The sequence below is a fragment of the Saimiri boliviensis genome, chromosome 4 (assembly GCF_048565385.1).
Source record: "Saimiri boliviensis isolate mSaiBol1 chromosome 4, mSaiBol1.pri, whole genome shotgun sequence".
Classification (NCBI taxonomy): domain Eukaryota; kingdom Metazoa; phylum Chordata; class Mammalia; order Primates; family Cebidae; genus Saimiri; species Saimiri boliviensis.
The window spans coordinates 96,631,515-96,646,943 of record NC_133452.1 but is presented as its reverse complement, the minus strand read 5'-3'; the positions used below and the strand labels follow the sequence as shown (position 1 = coordinate 96,646,943).

General features: G+C 41.7%; 1 protein-coding gene across 15 annotated transcripts in view; it reads left to right on the top strand.

The window, feature by feature from the left end:
* The window catches only part of PKHD1 (PKHD1 ciliary IPT domain containing fibrocystin/polyductin), a 553,193-nt gene that overhangs the window by 33,462 nt on the left and 504,302 nt on the right, over positions 1 to 15,429 (top strand). For 14 of the 15 annotated variants that reach the window (XR_012517272.1, XR_012517273.1, XM_074397885.1 and 11 more), the window contains exons 20-27: positions 910 to 1,037; positions 1,785 to 1,960; positions 4,947 to 5,085; positions 6,664 to 6,791; positions 9,784 to 9,968; positions 10,894 to 11,016; positions 12,552 to 12,657; positions 13,149 to 13,424. Coding sequence is in view for 13 of the 15 variants with exons in the window: in XM_074397885.1 (XP_074253986.1) it covers positions 910 to 1,037; positions 1,785 to 1,960; positions 4,947 to 5,085; positions 6,664 to 6,791; positions 9,784 to 9,968; positions 10,894 to 11,016; positions 12,552 to 12,657; positions 13,149 to 13,424 (1,261 nt within the window). In the remaining 2 variants the exon portion in view is untranslated. The remainder of the gene's footprint in view (positions 1 to 909; positions 1,038 to 1,784; positions 1,961 to 4,946; positions 5,086 to 6,663; positions 6,792 to 9,783; positions 9,969 to 10,893; positions 11,017 to 12,551; positions 12,658 to 13,148; positions 13,425 to 15,429) is intronic. The other variant, XM_074397887.1, reaches the window with a different exon arrangement.

Genomic DNA, 15,429 nt, shown 5'->3' with positions numbered 1-15,429 from the left:
GTTGTTATTATTGATGGATTGAATTGACTAATGCCTTTCTCAAACACCTCTTACATTCTTTGATTTGATAGCTCCACCATCCTCGTAAAAGAAGCGCAGCTCACTTGCCCTTTGGGAACCGGAGTGAGTTTTGCTGCAGTGGTAGAGCTCGTGGCGGTAGTTTCCAGTCCTTTCCTAGTCGGGCTGCTATGGGATTTGGGGCCAAATGGTTTAGGCTTGAGTCCTCCCTTCTTCAGCCTCATCTCTTCTGCAGGGGCACCCAATGGAGGTGATTTTGCCCCCCAGGGAAGAGTTGGCAATGTACGGAGACAGTTTGGTTGTTGCAGCTGGGGAAGTGCTATTGGCATCGGTGGGTGGAGTCCAGGGGGCTGACGAAGATCCTGTAATTCACAGAACAGCCCCTGTGATAAATAATTACCCAGCCCCTAATACTGATAGTGCTGAGGTTGAAAACTCCTGCTCTGAAGTTTTTTTGTGCCAACAGCTTTGTCCCTAACTAAGTTAGAAGCCAAGGATGCTGGGGAGTTATAGTTGAGGAACTGATGCTGAGAGATGTTGAGTCACTTGCTTGAGGTTGCACAGGTAATTGGGTTAGAACAGGGGTTTTCTTAAGCGGGTACTCTAAAATCTTCACTGCCAAGCACAGTGCTAGGCATTTTAAAACTCTGTTTAATCACATGTTTTTGGCCCCAGAAAAAGTATTTGTTGTATTTTCCCCAGCTTTATTTAGCTGGGTAAGTAACAATTTATTTCTCTCTGGCTACACTGGTAAGCTCCGGAGGGCAGGAACTGGGCTGACCCTCTCATAGTCTATGGCAGGGTTCTAGGGATGTGGGCTCCTCACTACATACCGTTTGAATGATGGCTTTTTGAACTAATAGAACTGAAGTACTTATTTGGTGTCCATAGCTGTGTCTTGCATACAAAGGCCACACAAACAAGATCCTGAAGATGACTGTGTCCTTCACAATCGGCTTTCAAAACATGGTAAAGAACACCACCTGTGACTGGAGTCTGATGAGGACCAGCCCCAAGAGGTAGCTAATTGGTGGGGAGCCATGGTGGGAATTTGGTCAGCTGGGAGGATTAACTCTCTTGGGGACAGTGAGGCACTAATGGCCTTATATTTGGGCCTTGTATACTAATTTGGGGATTTGAATATATTTTATTTGATCAAAAAGTTAGACTCCAGAGCAGTTAATTGTTAAGAATATACTATTTCTTATGGGGAGTCTGACATTTCTCGTAGGAATAGAATCGTAAAATAGCACAGTTAGGGGAAACCTTAGAGAACATTCTTTGACATGGCAGATAGAGGGAATTTCGGGCCCCCAAAATTTGTGATTCATCGAAATTAATTCAGCTAGTGACTCTGGAATAAAATTTAGCCATCTTGATCCCTTGATTCAGTGCTTCCCACGTAATTCTCATGAATGAATCTGGTAATGTCCAGAAGTATCAATCTTCTCTGTGGTTACAGCCTAACATTATAATTTGCTTACGACACATAATTAAACTGTAATTTGAAAATGCTGCTGACAGTGCGTGTCACGGATGAATGATTGACTTAAAAGGTAACTCCTGGTGTTATATCCAAGGCTGAGCTGAGCCCATCTTGGGTGGAGTGTTTGTACCTATGGCACGCAGGACTGCTTGGGTGCAGGGGTTCGTGGGGTCTCTCTCCTGGCTGCATAACCCTCAGGCCCCTGCCCCAGGTTTGGGAAAATGGGAGATGACTGCAGGCACTTGCTGAGAGCCCAGTTCTACTCCATGCTGTTTTTCAGCTGGCAGTTCCGCTGCACTGACCTCTGGGAGACGTGTGTACGTTGCTCCGGGGATCTCCAGCCCGCTCCGGCAAACTCCCCAGTGCTGGTTCATCAGATTGACCTTCTCCCACTGGCTCAGGAGACAGGCCTGTTCTATGTGGATGAAATTATTATTGCAGACACAAACTTAACAGGTAATCATCAAATTCTCTCTCCTCTACAAGCCTGTCAAATGCCTACCTCAAACTTTACTGCTAGGGGTTACTGTTTTTTAATGAGGAGGAAGCAGGTGATCCTCCATTTTGCCTGCCTTGGCTCTAGAAACCGGGGTGCGGGGAGTGGGGGCTGAGCTTGTGTGCACTTGGTTCTGTGTCTCTCTAGCTAGTCCCTCTTCTTCCCTGTTTTCCCCACTATCTGCTCTTGCTTCTGATGTCTGTACTCTTACAAGAGTTTTCCCTTTCTTGCTGGGGATACTTGTTTTCTTCATCTGTAAAATAGGTATGATAAGGACCCTACTTCATTAGATTACTGTGACAATTAACCAAAGTTTAATATAAAGCACTCCTTACCGGTCCTGTCCATAGAGGTGGCCAATAAATATAAGCAATTATTGTTATCATTATTATCATTAGATAGCAGGATTTTTCCACCTCTCCATGAGTTAATACGTCATACCAGCCGCTGGAAGGAACACAGCAGTGTCTGTCCCTGTCAATGGGCTAAGAGTCTGATGTACAACCTTCAAGATAGATGCAGTGAGAGTTGGAAGGTCATCATCTTCTTGAGAGCGAAGGCCTTGTCCTTTCTGTCTCCCCAGACTCTTGCCACTCATTGTTTAGAGATAACGCCTGACTCTTTCTTCCCGAAGTCTCCCTTGACCTCTCTTGGGCACAGTCATCTCACCTGGCTCTTGCCCACTAGTCACGGATGAAGTTCTCCTCTCAGGCCCTGCTGAGGTGGCCGTGTGTGGTGTGCACCCACAGCCAATGCAGAATGGTGCAGTTTGCCCTCAGTGGCTTCAGACTTCCAACTTTTGCTCATGTTTCCTTCTCTGTGAAATCCCTTGTGGCTTTGGGGGTCAGCTAGCCTACTTTTTATAGTTTCTTTCCTTTTCCAAGAAGAAAAGGATGATACCTTCATTTACATTTTGATTTAGAAAATGTACAACTTTTCGGTTTTGCCTACACATTGCAGTACTGAAGGCGGGGGAACTTGGGGATGGGTGGCAAGAGGCTCTTTATCAGCCTCGAAATTATATCGTTTTCGATTCTATCAAAATCCCATCTCTCCTCTGTTTCCGTAGTTTAAGTGTTTTGGGGACATCTGGGTCGTTGCTTATTGTTCCAAACCCATTCACTTTCTGGCAGGCTTAGAAAACGACACTATTCATGTGACATGCTGGGGTGACTGCCTGAATTTTTTAGTGCCCAAGACAACTGGCTGGGGGTCTTTGGTGACCCCAAGTGTTGCCTCAATTTCCAGAAGGCTGAGAGAATCAATATTTCATACACTGGGGCCCGCTGGTTGGAAAACTCAGGACTGGATAATAGGTGCTGTTCAGTTTTTCTTTTTTCTCCCTTGAATGCCATTCTGCCTCTCCAAACACTTGAAGCCAAGGATTCAGAACCTTTTCTCACTGCCCCCACCTCTTTGCCACCAAATTCTCTGTGTATCTGGAATCATCCAGGGATGAGGTGAGGTGGGGGCAGGAAGGGAGAGGGTGGAGACGAGAGAGAAGCTGGGGATGGCTTGAGTGAAATGGTCTGCCTCCCACTTTGTCACATTGACCCTGCTGGCAATGGCTTTGTTTTCAGGATTACTTAATGGCAACATAAAGTACACAATTGGGCTCAATATTCATAGTTAATTGTATATCACTTATCTGATCTCAATTTTATATGTGATGATATCCCCCACCTAATGTCCTCTGTGAAACTTCTTTTTATCTCCCACTACCACGGGATAGTGGTAGCTTCCGTTTATTTCTGATTTAGTTCTCAGAAGCCCATGAGTTTGTTCTATTATCTCTACCTGTGGATGAGGACGTCAAGGCTAAAAGGAGTTGAATATTTTGCCCTAGGTCACACAGCAGGGGTGTGGAGGAGATCAGAATCTAGTGATCACTGACCCTCAAACTGAACCTTCAGTGACTCTACCCAGCAGAGCAAATAATCATTTGTTGACCACCTACTCTATGCCTAGCAGGTGCTAAGCATCAAGCATGTGAAGAAGATTTTTTATTTGAGACAGAGTCTCACTCTGTCCTCAGGGTGGTATGCAGTGGAGCAATCTCGGCTCACTGCAACCTCCGCCTCCTGGGTCCAAGTAATTCTCTGCCTCAGCCTCCCAAGTAGCTGGGATTACAGGTGCACACCACCACACCCCAGTAATTTTTGTATTTTTAGTAGAGACAGGTTTCACCATTTTGTCCAGATGGGCTTGATCTCTTGACCTCGTGATCTGCCCACCTTGGCCTCCCAAAGTGCTGGGATTACAGGTGTGAGCCATGGCACCCGGCCTTAAATCTTAAGTCTCACTAAACTCTCCTTGCCTTGCAGATTGCTATCAGTCAAGCATGTCATAATCCCCACTTTACAAATAAGAAAACTGAGTCTTCCGGAGTGTATGTGGATTAGCTGAGTGGGTATCCAATAGAAGTGAAAAGATCAGGATTTGACCAGTGGTCTCTTTTAAAGCGTGCACTCTTTCTGCACATGTGCTGGCCCCACACTGTGGATGGATAAACACCCAAGTACTCCCACGTGTGCCTCTGAGTTTAGTGCTCCTAAGAGGATCAGCTGAACATCTCTAGAGTTGCCAGGCGCTGCGGGAAGGAAAGGAGGAAAGGGTGGCAGGGTACACTACAATAGATTAACTGTGTAGGAGTGCCTCCAAGAACATAGGGAGTGCTGGCTGCGGGCTTATTGAACTTTTCTAGGGAATCAATCTTCATCTCCTTGAATCAGGATCTTGCACTTCCCTTTTTGTACTAAACTGAATGGCAGATCCTCCTGCCTCCTCTCCATGTGTTCTTTACATGGAGAGGAGGCAGGATAAGTAAAAATCTATGCTTTAGGTATGTGCTGAGATCTGAGTTTCTCACATCTCCAACTGGGATTTTCAACACAGCAAGTCTCCCATCTTGAGTCAATTCATAGTAATTGGATCACTGGTCTCTAGTTTCTCAAGCTGATTCTGGAACGGCTCGCCCAGGGGGGAATCTGGTGGAATCAGTCTCTGTGGCGGGATCCCCTCCGGTCTACAGTGTCACCTCCTGGCTGGCGGGGTGTGGCACAGAGCTCCCGCTCATCACTGCACGGTAAGGAGTGGTTTTTGTGTATATACCTGTCCCTTCTTAGGATTGCTTGTTGGCCTTGGGGGACACAGGGGAGACTTTTTATCAGGAAAAGCTACCTGTTTTGTTGCTTAAAGCGACGTTCTCAATCTTGAGAATGCAGCACCAGATTCACCTGGAAGTCTTGTTAAAATTACTGGGCCTACTCTCAGAGTTTCAAATTCAGTAGGTTTTGGGAAAAACCTGAGAATTTGTATTTTTAATAATTTCCTTGTTGATGCTGCTTCTGCTAGCCTGGGACTACACTTGGAGAACGAATTTAGAGTCAGTTAGTTTAAAAACAGTGGCATTTTGTGTTATTCAGAGGTTCACATCACCATTGTTCATTTTTGTTGTTGTTGTTACCCTCATTGCATTCCTCATGTATTAATCTTGTTGAAATCCTTTGAGAGAAAATATCTAGAAAAGAAAAATAGCTATTTCTAAGAACTCACCACCAGATGGCACTAGAGCCCCATAAGCATTGCTTTGTAATAACCATTTCTAGCCACGGTTTACAAAGCAGTAACTAAAGATTAGGCTCCTTCTAAGCTTCTGGAGCACACGTATAATCTCATTTGTTCTTTTAATTTTTCACCTAAACCTCAATGGAATGGAAAAATTGAGTGCTCTGCTTTTGATGTATGTATATGTATAGGTGTGTAGGGATATATATATATATATATATATATACACACACACACACACACACACTGTACATATGTGTATATACATATATATTGAGATATACAGTCATGCACCATATAACAATGTTTCTTTCAATGATAGACCAAATACATGATGGTGGTCCTATAAGATTATACTACCATATTTTTACTGTACCTTTTCTGTGTTTAGATATATTTTGATACATGAATATGTACCATTGTGTTACAATTGCCTAGAGTATTCAGTACAGCTACAGGCTGTGCAGGCTTGTAGCCTAGGACCAACAGGCTATACCATACAGCCTAGGTGTGTGGTAGGCTGTACCATCTAGGTTTGTGTAAGTAAGCTCTATGATGATTGCACAATGATGAGATTGGCTAAAGATGCATTTCTTAAAATGTATCATCACCATCAAGTGATACATAACGGTATAGGTTTCTTTCCCTCATCTTTTTCTACTATGTTCCAAAATGAGTTCTTATATCTACAGCATGCTGCAATGGTGTATTAAAAGCAGGTGCAGAAAGTTTGAACCTGTGCTTCACTTTCTTTGACTAAATGTTTGTTTCATGGTTCTCTGGGCAGGAAAAGCAGTAAAACCACCCATTGAAAATGAAGGGGTGAGATATCTTCAGTGGCAGAAAGGAAGCCCATCATATTGGCAGGCTCTAAATGCCAACATTTTTTACTCTGAAATGATAGAGGTGAATTAAGTTACTCTGAAATAATTCTCACGTTGAGTGGTCCCGAAAACTCCCTCTCTGAATTTCCTCAGGTCCCTTAGCTCTTTCTGGAAGGCTCCAGCCTAAGCAAGACAGGACACCCTTCAGACGAGGTCCTCCTAGGTGCACACCCCAACCCAGACGTTAATGCTTTGTTTCTGATGTGCAACAGCTCTGTGCTCACTGAAGGAACAGAACAGGGATCAGGACCGGTCCTGGTGACGACCCAGAGACGACAGCGGACGAGTCCACCTCTAGGAGGACACTTTCGCATCCAGCTTCCTAATACAGTGATTTCTGGTAAGGGGGCGATTGGGGGTGCAACACTTCTCACTCACATATTTCAGGGCATTCCTGGGGGCACATCCTGCAAGGTGGTCAGGCAGGTGATAATATTAAAAGTATTGTGTTTATTTTCCAGAGTGTGAAAGTGACATTCTTAAAATGAAAGATTTGGAAAGGGACTTACTATTAATACTACTCAACCTCTGCATGTTGGAGATGTGGAAGATGTCTAGATGTACACATATGAGTGGGTCAGCTGAGTGGGTCAGCTTCCTGGGACTATTGTAAGGAGTTACCACAAATTTGGTGACTTCAAACAGCAAAAATCAATTCTCTTTCAGTTCTGGGGGCCAGGAGTACAAAATCAAGTTGTCAGCAGGGCCACACTCCTGTGGAAGGATTTGCTCCTGCCTCTTCTGGCTTCTGGTGGCAGCTGGCATGTCTTGGTTGTGGCCATATCACTCCAACTGCTGCCTCTGTGATTAAGTTGCTTCTTCCTCTTCTATCTCAAAATGTCTCTGCCTCTCTCTTAAAAGGATACCTATTATAACAGTATTTAGGGTCCACCTGGGATAATCTAGGACAGATTTCTCCTCTTAAGACCCTTAGCCACATCTTTTGCCATATTCAGTTTATTCTTTTAAGTTAACATATTTTCTTTTAAGTTTCGTATTTTCTGGGAATTAGGTCATTATGCCATCTTTCAGGGGGTTCACCATTCAGCTAACTACACTGAGGCGTCATACAAATAGCTGATGATGGGTCCAGTTGTGAACCTGGGTATTTGATTCCTGGGTTAGTCCTCTTGTCTCTAGAGTTTTATAGGTCAAGACACATGGTAGCCATGGTCCTTCAGAGTTAAACTTAATGGTGACATCATATACTATGGAGGATTTTAGTGGTCCCAACAAATGTAGAACTTTCAGGTACAATTAGAGTAGTGTTTGTAAATCTTCAAGAATACACACAATGCACAAAGAACAAGGATGAGAAGTGATAATGATATGTCACTTATTTGGTAGAAACATGGGGAATCAAAAGCAAGGCTCAGTAGAACTTGGGAGGGGCTGTATAAAAGTTGGAACATGAGGCTGGGTGCCATTGCTCACACCTGTAATCTCAGCACTTTGGGAGGCTGAGGCAGGTGGATCACAAGGTCAGGAGTTCAAGACCAGCCTGGTCAAGATGGTGAAACCCTGACTCTACTAAAAATACGCTCTTCAGTTTGTTTTTTTTTAATTACTGTAGGCAAAACACTGAGGAATGGTCAGAGCTCCTATCCTGATCTTTTCATCAAGGTGCCTTTCCTAATAATATGGTTCAACTGTGAATATAGAAGTGGAAGGGAGGCAGAAGAAAAAGAAAACTGGCATTAGAGGATATAGAAAAATAAAAGTACAATTGTTACAAATAATGCAGACTTCAAAAACAAAAAAGTCACAACTCAAACCAATTTAAATGATCAGAACTGGCAGCACAAAGAAAACGCCCTCTCCTGACTTGTGTTGTGGTAGTATGAACACCTCCAGAAAACTGTGCCAAACAGTTTAGAAAAACAAATGTACAATAAAAGTAAACACACACACACAAAACAACAAACTTCCAGTAACTATTTTGGATTGCAAACTGGATAAATTTAATGTTCCATCTGATGAAATAACCATTTGGAAAATAAATACAAAAAATTAGCTGGGCATGGTGGCGGGTACCTGTAATCCTAGCTACTCGGGAGGCTGAGGCAGAGAACTGCTTGAACCTGGGAGGTGGAGGTTGCAATGAGTGGAGATCATGCCATTGCACTCCAGCCTGAGCGACAAAGTGAGACTCTGTCTCAAAAAAAAAAAAAAAAAAAAAATTGGTACATGGTCCAAAAGTCTTTAGGATGACTTAGGAGAAGTGGCAGATCCCTAGGTGTCGACTCTGGTAAATGGGGACATAAACATCCATGCCCTTCCTCTGTGAGGCCCATTACTGTGCTATTTATATTTGATTTTACTTCTCATGGACGACAGCTCCTCCGTAGAGACTTTCTGCTACTGATTTCTATCACTGGTGTTCCTCAGATCATCGCCTGCAAAACAACAAGGAAGTCGGCCTTGGCCTGGCCTTTTGAATGATGATGGATCTGAAATTCTGTATAAAATATAGAAACATGTTTTGTAAAAGGATTAGAATTTTGTTCACAATTTGGAAACTCGGTGCTGTTGTATTAACCCTTCGGGGCAGTGTGGAATTTAAGAGAAATGCTCTTGAGTAGGTAGAGGGCAACCTGGGTTTTCATGTAAACTTGTCTTTCTGTGTTGGCAAGCTTCTGAATAGGGTTGAGTTTCATTTTCTTCATCCCTAAAGTAGGCATTAGGGTACCCAACGACCCATCTCACAGGGCTGCTGGGATCAGCTAATGAAGTGGGAACTTCGGGTAGAGCACAAAGCAAGCAGGGTTCAAACACAGAGAGCTGTTACTCCTCTGTGGGGACATGGAGTGGGGAAGCAGGTGGTTGAGCTTAAAGAAAATTCTAATAGAGAAACTGAAGTTAAATGCCAACATTCCTCAGCTGGGCTGGCCAAGTTTTTATGAGTGTCAGCTGCTGTACGCCGCAGTCACTCCCTGTGAAAAGTGGCCAACTTTTCTCTGTTCACAGGGCCAGCTAAATTTTTCCAGGGAAAATCTAATATTTAATTAGACTTTCAGGCATTACAAGGGTGTGTGGAGTTTACATTTAGAGTTGACAGTTGAGACGGTTTTATCTGACATGGCTGTGCTCTCTGATTGCTATGTGATATGGTATGAATGAAACTAATACAAAGAGTGGGCATTTACTTGTCTTTACCTTGGGAAAAAATGGTTTAACTAGGGCTAGGGATTCTACTGAAGCTCCATTTTAACAGAGGGATCTCCTGAAAATTTGATAGGCATCCTGGTATTTATTGTGTTATCCTTGATGATAAAACTATAAGGTGGATTAATTAGTGGCTGTGTTTTCTGAATCAAAACCTTCTCTCACAGATGTCCCTGTACACATTTCTGCTCATCACCTTCAACAGCTCTTACAAAATAATGCTGATGACTTCACATCCAGGTACCTCAATGCCAGTGACTTCACTGTGAAAGAGGATGTAAACACTTGCTACGAACATGTATGGACCTTGTCCTGGTCCACTCAGATTGGGGATTTGCCTAATTTTATCAGGGTATGTATAGTATCCATTTTAATGGTATAGGTATAGTATCCATTTTAATGGTATAGATTTGCTGGCCTGGAGAAATTCCAAAAAAAAATCAGAATTATAAAATGGAAACTGTCATGAATTATTAATTTTGTTGGAATATTCAAGTAAAGGGATTCTATCATCTTTCTTTCTGGAAGTTTTCAACACGTATTTCGTATCTCATATCCCTGAAAAAGCAATTTAAACCCAACATCTCCCTTCCTAACTCAGTGTAGGTAGTGGAGTTGTTGGTCAGTGTCCACCATACAATAATTCTACATCTGTTATTGGATAATTTAAGCAGATGTGATTGACTTAGATGATCGCGGAAGCAGATGGCATAGCAGAAGGAAGTTTAGAAAAGAATTTGCTGTCTTTGTGTAATGACAAAACCAGATGCTCTTGCATATTTAGGGTTTTAAAAAATAATCTAATGATCATCTAGCATTTGGTTATTATAAAATGAAGCCCAAGATGAAAATTTTTCCTAGTTGTGTGTTATCTGGTTTTCAAAAGAAATTATAGAAAGGAGATGGAGGAAGAATGGGAGACCTTGCTCTTATTTCATGGCACTGTTTCCTCCCACTTTATTTTAATATTTTGGATTGCAAACATGTAAAATGGAAAAGCATGGAGAAGCAAAGTATCTCAAGACTTAGAGAGAAGATTGGTTTATTGTACCTCTTCGGCAATCCACTTGCAAATAAATATTTCTCGAATCTACTGAGGCTTTCCTTAGCTATTATTTACTGTTAGGTTTCTATGTTTCAATTCTCTGTCACTCCATTTTCACTTTCTAGCTGTCTGATTATCTGAAACATAATGTGAAAAGACCCTTTATTATCTGATTAGACAAGATTAGATTTCTGTTCCATGACAGAATTTACCAGAAATGTAACCATCTCAGGTCTCTGATGAAAACCTTACTGGAGTGAATCCTGCTGCAGCCACTCGTGTGGTATATGATGGTGGAGTTTTTCTTGGACCCATATTTGGAGACATGTTGGCTACTGCCAACCAGCATAGTCAGGTGAGAGTGGATGGGTCTCCCTAAGTGTAAACTCCAGTTTCAAGTCTAACTCAGCTCTTCACTGATTTGTAGCATGGACAAATTGATTTAGCACTTAGGGGTCATTTTGCCAATGTGTAAAACAGGGGTACTTATGGCTGCCCTTTTTCTACCCTTACAAGATATGTACAGTTCTCCAAAAATACAAAGGCCTTGTAACCACAATATTCTATTATAATTATTGATACTATTGTTATGGCAAAAAATTGAGAATCTCTATAGCTAAATATGATTTATGCTTTCACCTGGTGGTATTGAAAAGTAAATGCATTAAGTCATTCCTTTTGTCTTTAAAATGTCCTTTTATTTTTTCCTATCTTCCATATTCCTGTTATGTCATCTGCTTTTAATTTGAGAAAGTTTTAAAATACAAAACCAATTAATAATATTGTCAACACCTGGGTACCCAAACTGAAAATTGACATTGTCAACATTTGGTATATTTATAATGTTTATGGAAAAAATGAAACAGTATAGATAAAATTGAAGTGTTCTTTATTGCACATGCCATTCCAATACCTCTTCCCTCAGTAAGGAAATACTGCCATAAATAAAACTGTGTGCTATTAATGCATTTTTATTCATTGGAGAATCAGCAGAGTCATAGGTTTTTTACTTTTCTCATTTCCAAGTAGTTTTTGAGTTCTATTAGATTAACATTGGTTCCAGTGAAAGGGAAAGATACGTAGTCTCTTTTTAGGGATCTACCATTCTATGACAAAAGAGACCCAAAATAAAGTGTACAAATATGCTCAAGTCTTTAGTAATATATTCATGTAGCGATGGTGGAAGGAACATTGCCAACTTTGTTTGTCTTTACTAGCAAATAAAGGGCTTGCCGCATAAAGTGGGTGCCTAGTTGGAAATACAGAGTGGTAAGAATTCCTTATTCAGTTTAAGTTTATGAAATTTACTTCTATATGACAGAGAGAAAATTTACTCAATATTTAGCCCATGTAATTACAGAAATGGGTTTCAGCATGTCCACCATCATTTTAAGAAATCTTCATGTGTTTTGAGCCATTCATTGCAATTTTTTTTTTTTTTTCAGACAGAGTCTTGCTCTGTTGCCAGGCACCAGGCTGGAGTGCAGTGGCACAATCTTGGCTCACTGCAACCTCCACCTCCTGGGATCAAGCAATTCTCCTGCCTCAGCCTCCCGAGTAGCTGGGACTACAGGCACACACTACCACACCCAGCTAATTTTTGTATTTTTAGTAGAGATGGGATTTCACCATGTTGGCCAGGATGGTCTCGATCTCTTGACCTTGTGATGCACCCGCCTCGGCCTCCCAAAGTGCTGGAATTTCAGGCATGAGTCACTGCACCCAGCCTCATTGTAATTTAAGATTAATTACTGGCAAAATAGAAGAAAAGGAATAAGAATAAGCAAATTGTTAACACATTTCAGCTTGGGAAATCTTCACAAATACTTCATGAATACCCTGGTAGATATGAAATACATAAAGTTGAAAAGAAATTTTGCCTCATTTCAGGTGGTTGTGCGAGTGAATGATGTACCAGCTTATTGCTCAGGTTCCTGCTCTTTCCAGTACCTCCAAGGGTCAACTCCCTGGGTCCATTCTGTGTGGTACTCCATTGGTATGATTTATGACTTGGCTCTGAGATGGGCATAAACCTGAGACTTGCAGTGATTTTGTTAGAGGCCAGGTAGCTGGTGATGGGGGGTGGGGCGGGACAGAAGATACATTAGCTCATTAGGTGGAGGTTGAGTGATGCAGCAGAAAGTGTGTGTTTTGGTCCATCTTAGGGATATGGTCACGATTTGAAGTGGGGACAAGTGGACTTTTGATGACTAAAAATATTTTATTGTCTCTATCCTTTATTTTGAAATATTATGTTCTTTTGAAAAATTGAGCCGTGATGTCTTCTCACTAGTTTGAGAAAATTTAGGAGCTGTGTACTACAATAATAAATACAGATATCCAATTTTTAAGTCAGCATTCAGCTCCTTGAATTTTGGGAGGGGAAGAGGGAAGAGAATGAACGTCTGATGATAGAGAGAGGTCTCTTAAATGAAGTACTATCACTGATAGATTGTTTTATTTTTTAAATTTCTTTCCTCCTTTAAGATGGTGACATCAACCTAATGGTTTATATTACCGGAACTGGTTTCTCTGGTGACTCCCAGTTCTTGGAGGTTACAGTGAATAAAACAAATTGCAAAGTTATTTTCTCAAACCAGACCAATGTAGTCTGTCAGACAGACTTGCTACCTGTTGGAGTGCATCGGATCTTGATGTTGGTGAGACCCTCTGGTCTTGCCATCATTGCCACTGGAGAAGACCTCTTCCTGAATGTGGAACCTAGACTGGATGCCGTGGAGCCTTCCAGAGCTGCAGAGACTGGTAATCTAGGGAGGGTCTCATAGTGCGTCTGAAGCTAGTGTTCTTGCTGATAGGAATCTGGTCCCACTGTGTAATAAATTCCATATCCACTACGATTCACAGTCTTCTGTTTTCTAACATAAGAATTTAAACAAGCAACAGACATTTGAGCCCTTACCTGAACTCACTTGCCACAGAAAGGATTATCGTTTGGCTGGTGATGTCAGGCATAATTGGCTCCTACATAACTTTCGTACATGGGTTGATATTTCACAAGTTTGTGAACTGATGCACACTTGGATACTTGGCTAGTATGCAAAACCAATTGCCATTTGAGCAGTGGGCAGTACAGAAGGGTGGTCAGTCTTGTCAACAGAGCCTTATAGACTTGATTAATTCTATGGAAAACCAAATATTTCTTCATGACTTTCTGCTTTCTGAGGGACACAGCCAGTTAAAAACCCATTGCAAGAATCTCAGGAATACTGATGCTTATGTATGCTAATGAATAAACATTAGAGCATTAAACCCTTTTCTTTAATGCTTTGGATTTTTGTCATGGTTTGTTCTGGAGGTCAGAGGATTGCAGCTTAGAACATATTTAAGAGCAGTGTGGTTTGGCCACAAACTCATTCTTCAAAAAAGCAGACTTTTTTCCTGACCCTATTTTGCCTAGAAGAGTGAATTATGAGGCCCACCCACCTTTTTTCTGCACATAAAACAGAGCAAGCATAACTTGCACTTATTTCTCCATGATTTAAGGAAGGTCAGATGATATATGAGCTCAGAGTGAAAGATCATATTCTGTATTAACCCAGAATGATTGGTTTGAGTGCAGGGCACATTGTAGTTTTCTCTAGATTTATAAGGGGCTTTGATCTTTCAACGTTACCTTTGCCATTTGGGCCACACATGCCTTCTTTAGCTTCCTCCACTAGGCTGTAGACACTTTAAGGCAAACAGGTGACTCAGTCATTTCCGTTTACCCTAGATAAAATGCTTTGCACAGGTAGGGTGGCTAACTTTCACAGTTTGCTTGGGACTGAGGGGATTCCCAGGACACAGGACTCAGTTTTAAAACTGGGATGAAGAAATCTTAGTACTAAAACTCGGTCTTAGGAAAATTGGAATGAGTTGGTTACCCTATTAGAAAATGCTGTTTAGTTAAAGGGATTTCTAGGAGGACTGTACATTATTTTAGCAAAAGATAGAAAACTCTGAGAAGGGATATGCCAAATAGGTACAAATTATCTTTTAAGACTATGGGAAAAGGGAGAGGGAGAGAGAGAGGCTCCAGCTGCTGCTTTCCTTATTACTGGATTTAAACTTTTTCTATTAATTCTTCCTTTGCCCTACCACTCTGAGATATTCAGTACTCACTGAACACTGATTGGGTCATCCCCTACAGCCATGTGTGAGGTGCTGAAGACCCTGGTCCTTAAAGTGTGGTCCTGGACCAGTAGTGTCTGTAAAACCCAAGAGCTTCTTAGAGATGCAGAGTTTCAGGCTCCACCTCAGACCTTTTGAATCAATCTGCATTTTAACAGGTCTTCAGTTGATCTCTGTGAAAAGTATAGTTTGAGAAACGATGCTCTAGGAGATTTAAAGAGAACCAGGTTGGAGCTTACCAACAGGAAATTTACAGAATATTTGCATATGTAATGAATGAGGACAATGTGATAAATCGCCACCTACCCATTTGCAGAAGCAAAACCCTTGAGAGGATTTTTCTGAGGAAAATCTTGGCTTTGCTTTGCAAACTTTCTTCATGCATTTCTGTGCTGAGATAGCATTATCTTCTTTTAAGGTATGGACCCTTGTGGGGCCATAGTCTAAACTTTCAAGTGAGAGTGGCAAGATATCATCACCTCTTCAACTTTTAATTGTTACCATCAACAATAATCATAATGACAATTTAGCTCATATGATATGCCAGGCATTATTAATGCTGGGGATACAGTAAATAAAAACAAAGGTTCTGTTCTTGGGGTGGTGCTGGTAAATGTGTAGGACGAACGTCAAGAAG